This window comes from Nerophis lumbriciformis, linkage group LG24, assembly GCF_033978685.3.
Source record: "Nerophis lumbriciformis linkage group LG24, RoL_Nlum_v2.1, whole genome shotgun sequence".
In the NCBI taxonomy this organism is placed as follows: Eukaryota; Metazoa; Chordata; class Actinopteri; order Syngnathiformes; family Syngnathidae; genus Nerophis; species Nerophis lumbriciformis.
The window spans coordinates 20,251,066-20,271,463 of NC_084571.2; the positions used below are offsets into that span (position 1 = coordinate 20,251,066).

The 20,398-nt window shown below is 39.4% G+C and overlaps 1 protein-coding gene across 3 annotated transcripts in view; it reads left to right on the forward strand.

Annotated features, from left to right (window-relative positions):
- The window catches only part of LOC133620351 (uncharacterized), a 244,253-nt gene that overhangs the window by 69,506 nt on the left and 154,349 nt on the right, over positions 1 to 20,398 (forward strand). For all 3 annotated transcript variants that reach the window (XM_061981793.1, XM_061981792.1, XM_061981794.1), the window contains 2 exons: positions 5,384 to 5,437; positions 5,501 to 5,554. In XM_061981793.1, coding sequence (XP_061837777.1) covers positions 5,384 to 5,437; positions 5,501 to 5,554 — 108 coding nt within the window. The remainder of the gene's footprint in view (positions 1 to 5,383; positions 5,438 to 5,500; positions 5,555 to 20,398) is intronic.

Below are 20,398 nucleotides of genomic sequence, written 5' to 3' on the forward strand. Positions count from 1 at the left end.
CTTTCACGTAGCTCGGTGCTTAACGTCTCATTTTGTTCACACACGACACAAGCTAACTGACAGCATGCTAACTTTACCTTGCTTGTATGCTAACATAAGCGTTATATTTTGTTTAGCTAAATTAGCTTCTGTTTACCCCAGAGTCAAATAACTTGGTGCGTGACACTTGTCAACTGTTAGCATGCAAACTTTAGCATGCTAGCAAGCTAATATTAGCATGTTAACGTTTTTTTGCTGGGTTTTTTTTCCACTTTTTTACTCTACTACAGCCGTGTTACATGATATGTGAGACATGCTATCTGTTAGCAGGCCATCGTTAGCACACATGCAAAGTGTTACATTTTGACGTAAGCATGCTAATGTTTTAGGCTAGCTCTGTAGCTCATGTACAGTTACACCTAAAACTCACGGATTCAGACACTTGGCACCATCTAAAAAGCACGGCGGCTTCCAACAACCCTCAGAGGTCCAGGGCACAGATAGCAGGCCCATCAAAATGTTCTAGTTATAATTATTACTATTCCAAGTTGTATTGAATTCAGCAGTACAGTAATGTGACAATGGGCTATGAGTACATGCTTTTACTGCCATGGTGCTGAATTTCCCCCAGGAATCAATAAAGTACTTTCTTTTCTATTCTATTCTATTCTAATGTCTACTTTTAAGTCTGCGTGGTATAAAACGACTAAAACATCAATACATGTCTTAGATTAGTCACATCTAGTCTTAGACTTAGATTGGTCACATCTAGTCTTAGAAGTATAATGATCGGATCTAGTCTTAGACTTACATTGTTCAGATCTAGTCTTAGACTTAGATTAATTACATCTAGTCTTAGACTTGGATTGGTCAGATCTAATCTAGTACTTACATTGGTCAGATCCAGTCTTAGACTTACATTGTTCAGCTCTAGTCTTAGACTTAGATTGGTCACATCTAGTCTAGGACTTACATTGGTCGGATATAGTCTTGGACTTCCATTGGTCAGATCTAGTGTTTGACTTAGATTGGTCACATCTAGTCTTAGACTTAGGTTGGTCAGATCTAGTCTTAAACTTAGGTTGGTCAGATCTAGTCTTAGACTTAGATTGGTCAATTATAGTCTTAGACATAGGTTGGTCACATCTAGTCTCAGACTTAGATTGGTCAGATCTAGTCTTAATTAGACTAATCAGATCTAGTCTTAGTTAGATTGGTCAGATCTAGTCTTAATTTTGTAGTTATAATTATTAATATTCCAAGTTGTATTGATTTCAACAGTACAGTCATGTGACAATGAGCTATGAGTACATGCTTTTACTGCCATTTTGTGTCTACGTTCAAGTCTGTGTGGTATAAAACGACTAAAACATCAATACAGGTCTTAGACTTAGATTGGTCAGATCTAGTCTTAGACTTAGATTGGTCAGATATAGTCTAGGACTTACATTGGTCAGATCCAGTCTTGGACTTACATTGTTCAGATCTAGTCTTAGACTTAGATTGGTTACATCTAGTCTTAAACTTAGATCGGCCAGATCTAGTCTAGGACTTACATTGGTCAGATCTAGTCTTGGACTTACATTGGTCAGAGCTAGTCTTGGACTTACATTGGTCAGATCTAGTCTTTGACTTAGATTGGTCAGATATAGTCTTAGACATAGGTTGGTCACATGTAATCTCAGACTTAGATAGGTCAGATCTAGTCTTAATTAGATTGGTCAGATCTAGTCTTCAACTTAGATTGATCAGATCTAGTCTTAGACTTAGACAGGTCAGATCTAGTCTTAATTAGATTGGTCAAATCTAGTCTTCGACTTAGATTGATCAGATCTAGTCTTAGACTTAGGTTGGTCAGATCTAGTCTTAGACTTAGATTGGTCACATCTAGTCTTAGACCTAGATTGGTCAGATTTAGTCTTAATTTTCTAGTTATAATTATTACTATTCCAAGTTGTATTGAATTCAACAGTACAGTCACGTGACAATGAGCTATAAGTACATGCTTTAACTGCCATCTAGTGTCTACTTTTAAGTCTGCGTGGCATAAAACGACTAAAACATCAATACAGTATATGTTGATGCAATCCTGGGCTTTTTTAGGTCAAACCGTGGACAGCATATTCCTAAAATCACAAGTTGACTCAATGTTATTACAAAAAAAAAACACAACTTAAAATATTGCAACTTTCTTTCGAAATCCTGCAGGGACCAAAAAGATTTGTGAATAAATTTAGTATAAATGATTAAGTTCTCAGAATAATTCTTCCACTTTGTACCGCGTTGTACTGTTCCTTAAACTGGTTCCTATCAGGACCGAGGGCATGCAGATGTTTAATTAAATCTTCTCCCCTGAGGTCGTATTCCTCCTCTCTTTTATGAAAAAAAATGAAATCTCCATATTAACTGCTGTTGTTTTAATGATTCAGATCATTAGAAAAGGCAGGAGTCACATGAACAGAACAGTCAAACAAGGCTCGCATGTGTATTTTGTTCAACCATGTTGAGAGTTGAAGTGGAAAAAGTCCACTCACTCCTTCGCTGGCGGCAACTCTTCCAACCTCTTCAAAATCCTCTTTGGGGGGAAGAGACTAATTTACAATTGCTTGACATCAGCATGTGTTCCAGCTTTGATTTGTTGAGAGAGCGGCCTGCTAAGAATAATATGTCACTGTAGAGACTTTATAGGCTGGAGAGTGAGTTCTGCTTTCATGTCAGGTGAATCCATTCAAACGCACCACTTTTCAACATCTTCCAGCGGTCATGAAGACGTCACACGGATTTGCCGATGTCATCATGAATTGTGACAAGATGAATATGCAGTCAGTGTTTTCTGCATTACCGCTGACGCACAGAAGAAAATTAAGATAAATAAGGTTTTCGGTAAAGAAGTCACGTCTCGGACTAAAATCTCGAGACGGTCTTGTTGAAATAGAAGCCACAACTTGATGTGTGCATGCTGGTGCTCTCTGTCAAGCAATCAGATACGGAGAGGATTCCCTGATGACACGCAACAAATAGCGTATTGTACTAGGGTTGTACAATATACCGGTACTAGTATAGTATTGCAGTACTAATTAATCAAAAACAGTACTATACTCTGTTTGAAAAGTACCGGTTCCACATTTTTTTTTTTTTTTTTTTTTATAACAACGGGTCGTGACATTGCTGGTTTTAGGAGCAGAGGAGCATGTTGGGCAGCGCACACACACAGAGTACTTACAAGCAGACACAGTGTGTAGAAAGAAAAGGGAGAACGAATGCATTTTGGTGTAAAAAGTAAAGATAAAGGTGAAGTTATAACACTGAAACACCCTCAGGAAGAGGTGCTTTAAGACATGGCTAGCTAGCTAGCAGCTAACATCCATCCACAGTGTTTTAGCTACTTCTAAATCACTAATCCTGGCCTCCATGGCGACAAATAAGGTACGTTTCTTACATGTACCATTATCACTGGAGGACAAGGAATAGCTAAACATGCTTCACTACACACCCTAGGAGGATACAATAGCTCACCGGCGTCACCGCTAACAAAAGCTAGCATGCCTGAATGTAAACAAATGCCATGGGTGGATCTACACCTGACATCCACTGTAATGATAACAAGTACAATAGCGTTGGTTGTGAGATCAAATCCCGGCCGAGTCACACCAAAGACTATAAAAATGGGACCCGTTGCCTCGCTGCTTGGCACTCAGCATCAAGGGTTGGAATCGGGGGTTAAATCACCAAAAATGATTCCCGGGTGCGGCCACCGCTGCTGCTCACTGCTCCCCTCATCTCCCAGGGGATGGGTCAAATGCAGAGGACACATTTCACTACACCTAGTGTGTGTGTGACACTCATAGAAAAAAAGAGAAAAAAAGAAAAGTATCAAGTTGATACTACTATGATTACATCGATAGTTTTTATCATCAACATTTTTTTTTCATTTTTTTTTAAATTCATATAATGTTTATAAAGTCAGTAAATAGCCCTTTGAGACACTTGTGATTTAGGGCTATATAAATAAACATTGATTGATTGATTGATTGATAAATACATCCCTGGACACATGAGGACTTTAAATATGACCAATGTATGATCGTGTAATTACTTGGTATCGGATCGATACCTAAATGTGTGGTATCATCCAAAACTGACGCCAAGTATCAAAGAAGAGATGAATAATTGATTATTACATTTTAACAGAAGTGTGGATAGAACATGTTAGAACAGAAAATAAGCAGAAACAGTAAATGAACAAGTAGATGAATAATCAATTTTTACAGTTTTTCCCTCATAATGTAGACAAAATAATAGGTAGATAAATGACACAATATGTTACTGCATACGTCAGCAGACTAATTAGGAGTCTTTGTTTGTTTACTTACTACTAAAAGACAAGTTGTCTAGTACAGTGGTTCTCAAATGGGGGTACGTGTACCCCTGGGGGTACTTGAAGGTATGCCAAGGGGTACGTGAGATTTTTAAAAAATATTCTAAAAATAGCAACAATTCAAAAATGTATTTATTGAATAATACTTCAACAAAATATGAATGTAAGTTCATAAACTGAACATCAAATCAAGTAGGCTATTCCATTCATTACAATGCAACAATACAATATTCAGTGTTGACAGCTAGATTTTTTGTGGACATATTTATAATTGAATCACTTGTTTATTTTTCAACAAGTTTTTAGTTATTTTGATATCTTTTTTTCCAAATAGTTCAAGAAAGACCACTACAAATGAGCAATATTTTGCACTGTTATACAATTTAATAAATCAGAAACTGATGACATAGTGCTGTATTTTACTTCTTTATCTCTTTTTTTCAACCAAAAATGCTTTGCTCTGATTAGGGAGTACTTGAATTAAAAAAATGTTCACAGGGGGTACATCACTGAAAAAAGGTTGAGAACCACTGCTCTAGTATATTCACTATTTTATTTAAGGATTAAATTACAATAATAAACATATGTTTCAATGTACCGTAACATTTTTGGTTGAAATAAAGACAATAATGACATTTTTTGTGGTCCCCTTTATTTAGAAAATTATGGAAAATTATCGAAATACATTTTGGTACCGGTACCAAAATATTGGTATCAGGACAACCCTACACTGCAGGTGTCAAGTTGCGTCCTCCTTAGAAAAGAAGTTCACCAAAATAAAATATTTTTCATTCCGAGCAAGCCAATCGTGTCACTTTTTTTCCAGGCTGTTTTCTCGCACATGATTCAGCCTGAGCTGACCTACAATGCACCCTGCAGTACTGCCCGAAAAGGGAGAAGAATGTTCGCAGTCCCTCCTGGCTGACTTCCTGGAGGGCACAGGCGGGCGTACTGTAAATAAAATAGTGCGAAGGCAAACAAAATGTCCGGGGGGACCGAGTCAAAGTCTGTTCTTTTCCATTGCAGGGAGAAAAAGGCGACCCCGGCGTGTCCCGTGGTCTGGCCCCCGAAGGACAGAAAGTATGCCTTTCCTTTACCGGGTGATTGCTTCTTAGCACATGTGTGACCCCTTTGTCCTCACAGGGACCGCCTGGTGTGGCAGGCCTGGCAGGACCGCCCGGCCCGCACGGGCGAAAGGTACCGTCTGTTTTTGTCTGCACGTGTCCTCAAGTCATCTGTTAGATGTTACAGGCCCATGTATCTGCTGGCAGACCTCCAAAAATATCCAGCATCTCCGCTCTAATCCGGAATGCGTGTTCCGGCGCCAAAAAGCGGATGTTCGGCTGTTGCTTGGAAAGCGGCCTAACGTAACGCAGGAGCACACCTGTGTCGACTCACTGCTGTTTGTGCCATTAAAGTCTCCCTCTGACTCGCTGAAGTGCAAAACCCCAAAACCAGTGAAGTTGTCACGTTGTGTAAATGGTAAATAAAAACAGAATACAATGATTTGCAAATCCTTTTCAACTTATATTCAACTGAATAGACTGCAAAGACAAAATACTTAACGTTAGAACTGGAAAACGTTATTTTTTGCTCATTTGGAGTTTGATGCCTGCAGCATGTTTCAAAAAAGCTGGCACAAGTGGCAAAAAAGACTGATAAAGTTGAGGAATTCTCATCAAAGACTTATTTGGAACATCCCACAGGTGAACAAGGCTAAGTGGGAACAGGTGGGTGCCATGATTGGGTATAAAAGCAGCTTCCATGAAATGCTCAGTCATTCACAAACAAGGATGGGGCGAAGGTCACCACTTTGTCAACAAATGCGTGAGCAAATTGTTTAAGAACAACATTTCTCAACCAGCTATTGCAAGGAATTTAGGATTTCACCATCTACGCTCCGTAATATCATCAAAAGGTTCAGAGGATCTTGAGAAATCACTGCACGTAAGCGACGATATTACAGACCTTGGATCCCTCAGGCGGTAGTGCATCAAAAAGCCACATCAGTGTGTAAAGGATATCACCACATGGGCACAGGAACACTTCAGAAAACCACTGTCAGTAACTACAGTTGGTCGCTACATCTGTAAGTGCAAGTTAAAACTCTACTATGCAAAGCCAAACAACATCCAGAAACGCTTCGCTGGGCCCGAGCTCATCTAAGATGGACTGATGCAAAGTGGAAAAGTGTTCCGTGGTCTGACGAGTCCACTTTTCAATTTGTTTTTGTAAACTATGGACCAAAGAGGAAATGACCCATCCGGACTGTTCTAGGCACAAAGTGTAAAAGCCAGCATTTGTGATGGTATGGGGGTGTATTAGCTTAATTAATTTATTAACTTAGACATCTGTGAAGGCACCATTAATGCTGAAAGGTACATACAGGTTTTGGAGCAACATATGTTGCCATCCAAGCAACGTTATCATGGACGCCCCTGCTTATTTCAGCAAGAGAATGCCAAGCCACGTGTTACATCAACGTGGCTTCATAGTAAAAGAGTGCGGGTACTAGACTGGCCTGCCTGTAGTCCAGACCTGTCTCCCATTGAAAACATGAAGGCTAAAATTGCAGAAGTGAGACTGTTGAACAACTTAAGCTGTACATCAAGCAAGAATGGTAAATAATTCCACTTCAAAAATGTGTCTCCTCAGTTCCCAAACCTTTACTGAGTGTTGTTAAAAGGAAAGGCCATGTAACACAGTGGTAAAAATGCCCCTGTGGCAACTTTTTTTGCAATGTGTTGCTGCCATTAAATTCTAAGTTAATGATTATTTGCAACAACATAAAAAGAAGTTTTTCAGTGTGAACATTAAATATTTTGTCTTTGCAGTCTATCCAATTGAATATAAGTTAAGTTGCAAATCATTGTATTCTGTTTTTATTTACCATTTACACAACGTGACAACTTCACTGCTTTTGAGGTTTGTAGAATCACTTTTACTACTGATGTGTGTGTAATTCTTTACATGCGACGTGTCAACCTGACAGAGTGATGACAAAGTGCTTCATGGCCTTGCACACGTTGCATTGGAGCCATGGCCTCTTCCCAAATTGTCTGGAATCATCCGTCCCAACTGCTTCTCAGTGCGAGCTTCCCTGCAGGTTGATTTACTTCCCAAAAGGATAGCGAGGAAGTTGTAAACACTGCTTTGACATAAAGCATGTGCATACTTGACCTTCAATATGCAGCACACATGAAGAACTACAACATCCAAAAGCAGTGAAGTTGTCACGTTGTATAAAATAAAAAGAGAATACAATGATTTGCAAATCGTTTTCAACTTATATTCAATTCAATAGACTGCAAACACAAGATATTTAATGTTCCAATTGCAAATAATCATTAACTTAGAATTTAATGGCAGCAACATATTGCAAAAAAGTTGTCACAGGGACATTTTTACCACTGTGTTACATGGCCTTTCCTTTTAACAACACTCAAAAGGTTTGGGAACTGAGGAGACACATTTCTGAAGTGGAATTATTTTCCCATTCTTAAGCTTAAGTTGTTCAACAGTCTCCCTTCTGCTATTTTAGGCTTCATATTGCACCACACATTTTCAATGGGAGACAGGTCTGGACTACAGGCAGGCCAGTCTAGTCCCCGCACTCTTTTACTATGAAGCCATGCTGTTGTAACACGTGGCTTGGCATTGTCTTGCTGAAATAATCAATCAATCAATCAAAGTTTATTTAGGTTGCCCTAAATCCCAAGTGTCTCAAAGGGCTGCACAAGCCACATAAGCAGGGGCGTCCATGATAACGTTGCTTGGATGGCAACATATGTCGCTCCAAAACCTGTATGTACCTTTCAGCAGTAATGGCGCCTTCACAGATGTGTAATTTACCCATGTCTTGGCCACTAATACACCCCCATACCATCACAGATGCTGGCTTTTACACTTTGCACCTAGAACAGGCCGGATGGTTCTTTTCCTCTTTGGTCCGGAGGACACGACGTCCACAGTTTACAAAAACAATTTGAAATGTGGACTCGTCAGACCACAGAACACTTTTCCACTTTGCATCAGTCCATCTTAGATGAGCTCGGACCCAGGGAAGCGTTTCTGGGTGTTGTTGATATATGTATTTGGTTTTGCATAGTAGAGTTTTAACCTGCACTTACAGATGTAGTGACCAATTGTAATTACTGACAGTGGTTTTCTGAAGTGTTCCTGAGCCCATGTGGTGATATCCTTTACACACGGATGTCGCTTTTTGATGCAGTACCGCCTGAGGGATCAAAGGGCACGGGCATTGCTGCTTACGTGCAGTGATTTCTCCAGACTGTAGATTCCTTGTAATAGCTCATTGAGAAATTTGCTCAGGCATTTGTTGACAAAGTGGTGACCCTCGCCCCATCCTTGTTTGTGAATGACTGAGCATTCCATGGAAGCTGCTTTTATACCCAATCATGGCACCCACCTGTTCCCAATTAGCCTGTTCACCTGTGGGATGTTCCAAATAAGTGTTTGATGAGCATTCCTCAACTTTCTCAGTCTTTTTTGCCACTTGTGCCAGCTTTTTTGAAACACGTTGCAGGCATCGAATTCCAAATGAGCTAATATTTGCAAAATATAACAAAGTTTACCAGTTACAATGTTAAATATCTTGTCTTTGCAGTCTATTCAATTGAATATAAGTTGAAAAGGATTTGCAAATCATTATATTCTGTTTTTATTTACCATTTACACAATGTGACAACTTCACTGGTTCTGGGTTTTGTACTTGCATTGAACAAACATTCCATTTATTTATTGACTACCGTATTTTTTGGACTTAAAACACTGAAAACCGAGTGGCGGGCCGGGCATTTCTCACTCTGGCTTTCAGTGATGTCCGACTTCAATAATTACCTCTCAAAATACCTCTATTTATGTCACCCCATGACCACGGCTGGAGAAATACTCTACACAAACACACTACTAGGGATTGAATCACCTCAACAGTGTAGAAAATCGGGCTATTTTGTGCCACATTTAAAAATCAGTAAACTCTTTAAAACATATCTTGCGTGGTATGGTCAAAATTAAATGGTTTAACATTAGTGTTGATTCAAAAGGCCTTAGGCAGATTTCATGCAGTACTTAGATTGGTCAGATCTAGTCTAGCAGCTGGTGCCAATACCTCAGTAGGCTTAATCAGTTAATGTTCATAGGCTTAGATTGGTCAGATCTAGTCTAGCAGCTGGTGCCAATACCTCAGTAGGCTTCATCGGTTCATGCTCATAGACGGGAGTTAGAAACATTCTGCTCAAAGAAAGTGACCAGAATGCCATTTGTGCCATTTGTTTACAAGTGAATGGAATTCTAACGTGGGGGATTCCAACTATTTTGGACTGGTAGTAGTCGATCCACAGCCATCGTTCTGTCACACAACAAGGGGAATTTACACTTCAACGACTGGCATTGGCTTTGACAGTTAGGATTTCTCTTTTGCATGAAAACAGTTGTTTTTTCTCACTACCGTAGGGCAAAGCCATCCTTGCCCAGACACACACTTCTGGTGTTTGAGTATAAATATTTGTCGTTTGGGCACCAACCCTTGGACTAGATTTGATCAATCTAAGTCTAAGACTGGATCTGACCAATCTGAGTCTAAGACTGGACCTGACCAATCTTTGTCTAAGACAGGATCTGACCAATCTAAATCTAAGACTAGATCTGACCAATCTACGTTTGTAAGTCTATGAACATGAACTGATGAAACCTACTCAGATGAGAGGTGAAACGTCTTCCAAGACAAACCAAACAGTCCCGTTGCGATGGACTGAACGGCCTGAGATTACAATGACCTGACGAATGAGAACCTTCCTAGACACGTGTCAGGGTAGTTTTAATGCAACATGCTTTTTACTTTTATTTGAGTATTTTCCTGACAAATAAACGCTACTTTCACTACGTTACATTTGAGTTTAATTATGATCGTTACATTTATTCATACCACAATTATTTGTAATCCACTAATTAAAGCCCCACTTGGGAACTTTTAGTTTTGGTTGATTTTGGCGGCGCCACTGGACCAAAGCGGTAGTGTTTTGCCAGAGGAAGACCACATTTCCCATGGGGACCAAACTGACATGATGTCCGCTGTAATATTGGCACCAATACTTGGTCTCAATTGGCTATGCTGATGTTAAATAGCAGACACTTTTAGGAAAAGATCTTGGATTGCGCTACAAACATGACGCTACTAGCAAGAATGTATTGGGGCGAATGCAGGTCCCAAGCAAAGAAAGACCGGCGGGAGATTTTTTTTTCGAAGGAATTAGTAGTGAAACTATCACGCTGGTGGCTATTTATTGTTAATTTCCGATAGCTAACATTAGCATTATAATTTTGATTTGATCATGGAAAGTCACTCAATACTTTAGCAGGAACATATTCCTCGCTTTGAGCTCATGCCGGCGAGTGAAAGCCGAGGCAATGTTGATCCTGACTGTCCTTTTATCCGGGCCTTTCTTTTTTTGTCTCCTAAGACGAAACTTTTCGTTTCTTTGGTTGTTTTGCAGCTTCGGCCAAGATAGCAGTAATTGCACGTAGACGTTCTTCTTCTCTTTCTTCTTGTTTTCTGGCGCACCGCAGGCGTTCACATCCACTGCGTCTTTTTAGCGAATGGGGGAAGGGAGAGTGACGTATGCCGTGAAGCAAGTCAGCACAATTGTAGTTTTTTACATTATCATTAAGTGCCAGTAACAGTGACACAGACTCCCTCAGGCCAGGACAACGGTGCCATTCAACTAGTTTCTAAGTTAATGTATCATCCCTAAAGTTATGGCAATATTTCATGAAGGCTAAAAAGTTACTTAGTGCTGCATTAAGGCTTGCAAAGACGGATTCATTTGTCAGTGAGCGTTTTCCGACTGTCACATGACTCTGTCTGACCAATCCAACGTAAGCATTATTGACGTTTGACTCCATCCCACCAATCAAACGCAGCCTGATGTTCTACCGGGCGAATAACAAGCCGGTGGTGAGGGAAACAAGCACAAAGTACAGATATAGGTCAGTATTTTGAAGTATAAGGTAAAACAGAAACCTATAAGTGTCCGAATGTTCCCAAAATAAGACACTTTATTATGTGACATGACGCCATCACATCCCGGCAGTTTGAGACTCTTGGTAAGCAGAAACCTCCTAAAAGAGTTGACTATAGTCTTTGATGATCCTGATAGCCACAAGTGCCATTTACACATTCAAATATGAAAAACGACACCAAGTAGCAGTGGTGTGTCTGTTAGAAACGGAGCTTGAAAGTTACTAGTGCTAGCTTATTAGCATGTAGCATGATCTACTTCTACTGTATTTACATTCATACATACCGAGACAGGCTGAAATGACCACAGTCGCCCTCTAGTGTACCAGAGGCGCACTGTGTATGGCCAACACTCACATTAGAGATAAGAGCACGGAAACTAGGGCTTCACATGTCGCTGTGAAAGTAGAACAAACTGAATTATTTGACAAATCAGACACATTTAGTACAAACCTCGTTTCCATTTGAGTTGGGAAATTGTGTTAGATGTAAATATAAACGGAATACAATGATTTGCAAATCCTTTTCAACCCATATTCAATTGAATGCACTACAAAGACAAGATATTTGATGTTCAAACTCATAAACTTTATTTTTTTATTTTTTTGCAAATAATAATTAACTTAGAATTTCATGGCTGCAACACGTGCCAAAGTAGTTGGGAAAGGGCATGTTCACCACTGTGTTACATCACCTTTTCTTTTAACAACACTCAGTAAACGATTGGGAACTGAGGAGACACATTTTTTAAGCTTCTCAGGTAGAATTTTTTCCCATTCTTGCTTGATGTACAGCTTAAGTTGTTCAACAGTCCGGGGGTCTCCGTTGTGGTATTTTAGGCTTCATAATGCGCCACACATTTTCAATGGGAGACAGGTCTGGACTACAGGCAGGCCAGTTTAGTACCCACACTCTTTTACTATGAAGCCACGTTGATGCAACACGTGGCTTGGCATTGTCTTGCTGAAATAAGCAGGGGCGTCCATGGTAACGTTGCTTGGATGGCAACATATGTTGCTCCAAAACCTGTATGTACCTTTCAGCATTAATGGCGCCTTCACAGATGTGTAAGTTACCCATGTCTTGGGCACTAATACACCCCCATACCATCACAGATGCTGGCTTTTCAACTTTGCGCCTATAACAATCTGGATGGTTCTTTTCCTCTTTGGTCCGGAGGACACGACGTCCACAGTTTACAAAAACAATTTGAAATGTGGACTCGTCAGACCACAGAACACTTTTCCACTTTTTATCAGTCCATCTTAGATGAGCTCAGGCCCAGCGAAGCCGACGGCGTTTCTGGGTGTTGTTGATAAACGGTTTTCGCCTTGCATAGGAGAGTTTTAACTTGCACTTACAGATGTAGCGACCAACTGTAGTTACTGACAGTGGGTTTCTGAAGTGTTCCTGAGCCCATGTGGTGATATCCTTTACACACTGATGCCGCTTGTTGATGCAGTACAGCCTGAGGGATCGAAGGTCACGGGCTTAGCTGCTTACGTGCAGTGATTTCTCCAGATTCTTTGAACCCTTTGATTATATTACGGACTGTAGATGGTGAAATCCCTAAATTCCTTGCAATAGCTGGTTGAGAAAGGTTTTTCTTAAACTGTTCAACAATTTGCTCACGCATTTGTTGACAAAGTGGTGACCCTCACCCCATCCTTGTTTGTGAATGACTGAGCATTTAATGGAATCTACTTTTATACCCAATCATGGCACCCACCTGTTCCCAATTTGCCTGTTCACCTGTGGGATGTTCCAAATAAGTGTATGATGAGCATTCCTCAACTTTATCAGTATTTATTGCCATCTTTCCCAACTTCTTTGTCACGTGTTGCTGGCATCAAATTCTAAAGTTAATGATTATTTGCAAAAAAAAAAAATGTTTATCAGTTTGAACATCAAATATGTTGTCTTTGTAGCATATTCAACTGAATATGGGTTGAAAATGATTTGCAAATCATTGTATTCCGTTTATATTTACATCTAACACAATTTCCCAACTCATATGGAAACAGGGTTTGTACATTCATACATACCTAGACAGGCTGAAATGACCACAGTCGCCCCCTAGTGTACCAGAGGCGCACTGTGTATAGCCAACAGTCACATTAGAGATAAGAGCACGGAAACTAGGGCTTCACATGTCGCTGTGAAAATAGAACAAACGGACTTATTTGACAAATCAGACCAATTTAGTACATGGACACGTACTGACTGTAAAAGGTGACATGACGTCAGACAAAGCAGCAACAAATCTTCAATGACTACCTTTAAAGATACTAAAAAAACATTATATCATGTGCTGTCATCTGTGACAGTAGAAATGTTCACATTTTAGTCTACAAGAATTCCACTTCCATCTAGAGAAAACATGTTGCACTGATTTATATGATTTTATGTTTAACACACACACACACTCACACCAACTACAATTGTAGTCCAAGAACCATTAAAAAATAGCTACTAGATTACTCAGAAGTTACTCACGAGTTACTCAATACTTCAGTAGTTTTTTTCACGAAATACTTACTCTTACTCAAGTGATTATTTTGATGACTACTTTTTACTTTTACTTGAGTCATATTATTCCAAAGTAACGCCACGCTTGAGTACAAGTTTTGTGTACTCTACCCACCTCTGCTTATAACCCGGTGCGCCTAATGTACGTATACATTCCGGTTGTGCTTACCGACCTCAAAGCAATTTTATTTGGCACATGGCGTAATGATATGTGTGACCAGTAGATGGCAGTCACACATAAGAGATACGTGTGGACTGAAGGTATGACGCCTGTTCAATAAATGACGCTAGCAAGTACAGGTTAGCAAGCAAGCCCAAAACGTTGATGTTTCTTGGAGAATTTAGAACATTATACAGAGCGCTCAAAAATCTGTCAAAATGTTTTAGTACGACTTTGCTAAGCTACGAAGCCGCACCTCTTGATAGGTTGTCGGAGCATTACGGCGACTGTAGTCAAACGTATTGTGCTTCAACAAGAACCTAATAATTGATACTGTTACCTGATTGGCTGTTATGCCATCACTCCCACTGATCAGTGAACACTTCCTGCGTTGCTAGGTTACCAGAGAGCGAGTGCCTTTGTTCATGCAACCAACCTTGCTTCACAACTTCCGGTTTCTTCCGACAAAATTTACCGTTTTATCGCACACATTTTTAATTGATATCAATCACGTGTCTACCGCGATATACATTGATATCATTCTATCACCCAGCCCTAATCCAGTCGCGACAAAATGCATGTTGCAAGAACCTCTGGTGTCTGCTATCTCCAAATCGGCCCTTAATGAACTCATTTATGTTCCAGTTCCATTCACACATTTTAAAAAAACTTTAAGACCAGTGTCTTAGAAATATATATCGCTGTTGAATCAACACCAGTACTTAATACAAAACCCAAAGGCAGTGAAGTTGTCACGTTGTGTAAATGGTAAATAAAAAGAGAATAAAATGATTTGCAAATCCTTTTCAACTTATATTCAATTGAATAGACTGCAAAGACAAGATTTTTAAAGTTCCAACTGAGAAACTTTATTTTTTGTAAATAACAATGAACTTAGAATTTAATGGCAGTAACACATTGCAAAAAAGTTGCCACAGGGGCATTTTTACCACTGTGTTACATGGCCTTTCCTTTTAACAACACTCAGTAAACGTTTGGGAACTGAGGAGACACATTTTTGAAGTGGAATTATTTCCCATTCTTGCTTGATGTACAGCTTAAGTTGTTCAACAGTCTCACTTCTGCTATTTTAGGCTTCATATTGCACCACACATTTTCAATGGGAGACAGGTATGGACTACAGGCAGGCCAGTCTCGTACCCGCACTCTTTTACTACGAAGCCACGCTGTTGTAACACGTGGCTTGGCATTGTCTTGCTGAAATAATCAATCAAAGGTTTTTGTATAGCCCTAAATCACAAGTGTCTCAAAGGGCTGCAGAACCCACAACAATAAGCAGGGGCGTCCATGATAACGTTGCTTGGATGGCAACATATGTTGCTCCAAAACCTGTATGTACCTTTCAGCATTAATGGTGCCTTCACAGATGTGTAAGTTACTGATGCCTTGGGCACTAATACACCCCCATACCATCACAGATGCTGGCTTTTCAACTTTGCACCTAGACCAGTCCGAATGGTTCTTTTCCTCTTTGGTCTGGAGGACACAATGTTTACTGTTTCCAAAAACAATTTGAAAAGTGGACTCATTAGACCACAGAACACTTTTCCACTTTGCATCAGTCCATTTGAGATGAGCTCGGGCCCAGCGAAGCGTCTCTGGGTGTTGTTGATAAATGACTTTGGCTCTGCATAGTAGAGTTTTAACTTGCACTTACAAACATAGCGACCAACTGTGGTTACTGACAGTGGTTTTCTGAAGTATTCCTGAGCCTATGTGGTGATATCCTTTACACACTGATGTCGCTTTTTGATGCAGCACCGCCTGAGGGATCCAAGCTAACGGGAATTCAATGTTACGTGCAGTGATTTCTCCAGATTTTCTGGCCTTTTTAATGATATTACGGACCGTCGATGGTGAAATCTCTAAATTCCTTGCAATAGCTGGTTGAGAAAGGTTGTTCTTGTTGGACAATTTGCTCACGCATTTGTTGACAAAGTGGTGACCCTCGCCCCATCCTTGTTTGTGAATGACTGAGCATTTCATGGAAGCTGCTTTTATACCCGATCATGGCACCCACCTGTTCCCAATTAGCCTGTTCACCTGTGGGATGTTCCAAATAAGTCTCTGATGAGCATTCCTCAACTTTATCAGTCTTTTTTGTCACTTGTGCCAGCTTTTTTGAAACATATTGCAGGCATCAAATTCCAAATTAGTTAATATTTGCAAAAAATAAAGTTTCTCAGTGTGAACATTAAATATATTGTCTTTGCAGTCTATTCAATTGAATATAAGTTGAAAAGGATTTGCAAATCATTGTATTCTCTTTTTACTTAACCATTTACACAAAGTGACAACTTATCTGCTTTTGGGGTTTATACTATGATTAATGTTTGTTACAAAACTAAATGTGGGACATAAATAATAATATAAGTGTTTGTAAATAGCATATCATTGGTATAAATGTTTAACCTGTTAAGAGATATTTCACATGCCTTTATTGTGTATATATTTGAACAGTGTTCATGTTGTGTACAAGGTGTATTTATCATAAGTTGTGTAAAGGACATTTCACATTTCTAGATCAGAGCCCGATGTCTCCGGGTTTGACTACATCTAGTATTTGAGATTGTTTCTAGGGTTAGGCAAAATAAGTGCTCAACTTCAGCCTAAACCCTTTCGCTCTGTAAAATTGTCAATTTAAGAATGTAAATTGTTTATTTTGCTGACCACTGACTGAAGAAATAATCAACTAAACTAAGTATTTTATCCGCTCAAAGATAACATTCCCGGACAGACAATATGTCTAATATTTTCATTTTTGACAGAAATATGTGGATGGTCGACATTAGAATGGATGATTCTCTCTTCACATCACCCATCATTGTGACTGCGGTGATACCATTTGTGCATAACTGTGCCAGTTTTTCATGAACCTTCCAAACATGCTAAAAATAGACGCAAAACAATTTCAGGCTTGATAAATCACATTGCAAGTGATAAATTATTCCTCCTATGATTGTGGGTGTTATAATGATCAGCATCAAGTTTGCATGTGTTTTGATACATACAGTGAGTACACATTAGGGTTGTCATTGGTACCGGTACCAAAATGTATTTTGATACTTTTCGATACTTTTCTAAATAAAGGGGACCACAAAAAAATTCATTATTGTCTTTATTTGAACAAAACATCTTAGTGTACATGAAACATATGTTTATTATTGTAATTTAGTTCTTAAATAAAATAGTGAACATACTAGACAACTTGTCTTTTAGTAGTAAGTAAACAAACAAAGACTCCTAATTAGTCTGCTGACGTATGCAGTAACATGTTGCGTCATTTATCTACCTATTATTTTGTCTACATTATGAGGGACAAACTGTAAAAATTGATTATTAATCTACTTGTTCATTTACTGTTAATATCTGTTATTTTCTGTTTGAACATGTTCTATCTACACTTCTGTTAAAATGTAATAATCACTTATTCTTCTCTTCTTTGATACTTTACATTAGTTTTGGATGATACCACACATTTAGGTATCGATCCGATACCAAGTAGTTACAGGATCATAAATTGGTCATATTCAAAGTCCTCATGTGTCCAGGGACGTATTTTCTAATTTTTATAAACATAATATGATTTTTTTTAAGAACAAAAAGATTTTGTGATGCTAAAAAAATAGCAATGTAATCAAAGCAGTATCGACTAGATACGCTATTGTACTTGGTATCATTACAGTGGATGTTAGGTGTAGATCCACCCATGGCGTTTGTTTAGATTGTGACGCCGGTGAGCTATTGTATCCTCCTAGGGTGTGTAGTGAAGCATGTTTAGCTATTCCTCGTCCTCCAGTGATAATGTTACTTGCAAGAAACATACTTTATTTGTCACCATGGAGGCGAGGATTAGTGATTTAGAAGTAGCTAAAACACTGCAGACTGTGGATGGATGTTAGCCGCTAGCTAGCTGGCCATGTCTTAAAGCACCTCTTTCTGAGGGTGTTTCAGTGTTATAACTTCACCTTTATCTTTACTTTTTACACCAAAATGCGTCCATTCTCCCTTTTCTGTCTACACACAGTGTCTGCTTGTAAGTACTCCGTGTGTGTGCGCTGCTGAACATGCTCCTCTGCTCTTAAAACCAGCAATGTCATAACGTGACAACGTGCCGTCATGCCCGTTAAAAAGGTATAGTACCGAATATGATTTATTCGGTACTATTATTAGTATGGCGGTACTATACTAGTATCGGTATACCGTACAACCCTACTACACATGTATTCTGTCTCTGCAAGGGATCATACTGCACAGTGGAAATGAATCTAGGATATACTTTTAGTGGTTAGTGTACTGCAGGATAGATTTACCATCCTCTGAAAATGAGTCATTATTGAACATGTACTGTCATAAAAAATGTTGCTGAAATGTGAGGGGTAGTCTCACTTTATGTGGATTATGCATTGATAAATGACTTGAACAATAGTAGATGGCCATAAAACCCTGCCTCGTAACAGTCCCCCCCCAAATTGGGCCAATTTTCCATAAGCTTGCACATAACTTTCTTAATGAAAGGCACTTTAGGTCTCTGCCAGGTCCTATAAGTGGGGCTCATTCTCGCTATTTAAATGACCCCTGGGTGCAGTGGTGGTCAACATAAAGAAATGAAGCACCCCCATTGGTCCTCATGGGTGGCACATTACATCCACCAACTGCAGTTCTTCTGGTTTTAAAGCATCGTAGGACACAAGTTTTTGATATTTATTGAAGCATCTGCTTTTTTTGCATTTCATGATGGATGCAATGAGAATCACGGGCATACTCATTTGAATGTGAAGATTCTTTCTTAGTACAGTATAGGGTTGTACGATATACCGGTACTAGTACAGTACCGCTATACTAATTAATCATATTCAGTACTATACCGTTATTCCCTGCCCCCCCTTTTTTTTAACAGGCATGTTCGGCAGCGCACACACACGGAGTACTTACAAGCAGACACAGTGTGTAGACAGAAAAGGGAGAATGGACGCATTTTGGTGTACAAAGTAAAGATGAAGGTAAAGTTATAACACTGAAACACCCTCAGGAAGAGGTGCTTTAAGACATGGCTAGCTAGCTAGCGGCTAACATCCATCCGCAGTCTGCAGTATTTTAGCTACTTTTAAATCACTAATCCTCGCCTCCATGGCGACAAATAAAGTAAGATTCTTACAAGTAGCATTATCACTGGAGGACGAGGAATAGCTAAACATGCTTCACTCCACACCCACGGAGGATACAATAGCTCACCGGCGTCACAATGTAAACAAACGCCATGGGTGGATCTACACCTGACATCCACTGTAATGATACCAACTACAAGAGTGTATCTAGTCACTACTTCTATGATTACATTGACATTTTTTAGCATCATAAAATCTTTTTTCGTTTAAAAAAAAATCACATTATGTTTATAAAGTCGAGAAATAAGTCCCTGGACACATGAGGACTTTGAATATGACCAATGTATGATCCTGTAACTACTTGGTATCGGATCGATACCTACATTTGTGGTATCATCTAAAACTAATGTAAAGTATCAAAGAAGAGAAGAATAAGTGATTATTACATTTTAACAGAAGTGTGGATAAAACATGTTAAAACAGAAAATAACCAGATATTATATTATATTATATCAAAAAGTATCGAAAATACATGTTGGTACCTGTACCAACATATTGGTATGGGGACAACCCTAGTACAGTATGTGGGAAAAGGCCACACTGGGCAGGCGGTGAATATTGCATAGGGTTCATGTACCATTTGAATTGAAACAATGTGTTATGAAATCACACACCAGGGGAAAAAACTATCATATGGTGCATTCGAGGCTTTATTCTTTCCCTATGAGTCATAGAGCATGTCGTCATGGGACAACGCTGATCTACTTCTTGATAAGTTATGGTAATAATATATCTCTGGGCGTCGTCAGACACATCTGGGTTAAACCTTTTCACAGGCTAAATATGTTGTAACTGCAAATGTGTCCAAATTGTCGTTGGCGTCCAGTGAGTTCAAGCTTGGCTGAGCTCGAGGCCACCAGACACCTCATTGCACACACATGGACTCAATACTGACTGCAAATCATCTGAGTCATGCCGTATCGCCCCAAATCTCTTATGCAGCACTTTTTACACAACAAAACTGTATTACGGACGAATGCATGATCCTATAAATGGTGTGTGTTATTGCAATACATCAGCAAGGCGCACACAAACGAGGCGATGACCCCGCCCTGTTCCTCACATTGAGCATTGGTGCTATGGCCCCTTTACGTATATTGTGCCGCATTAAGACATTTCTCTTT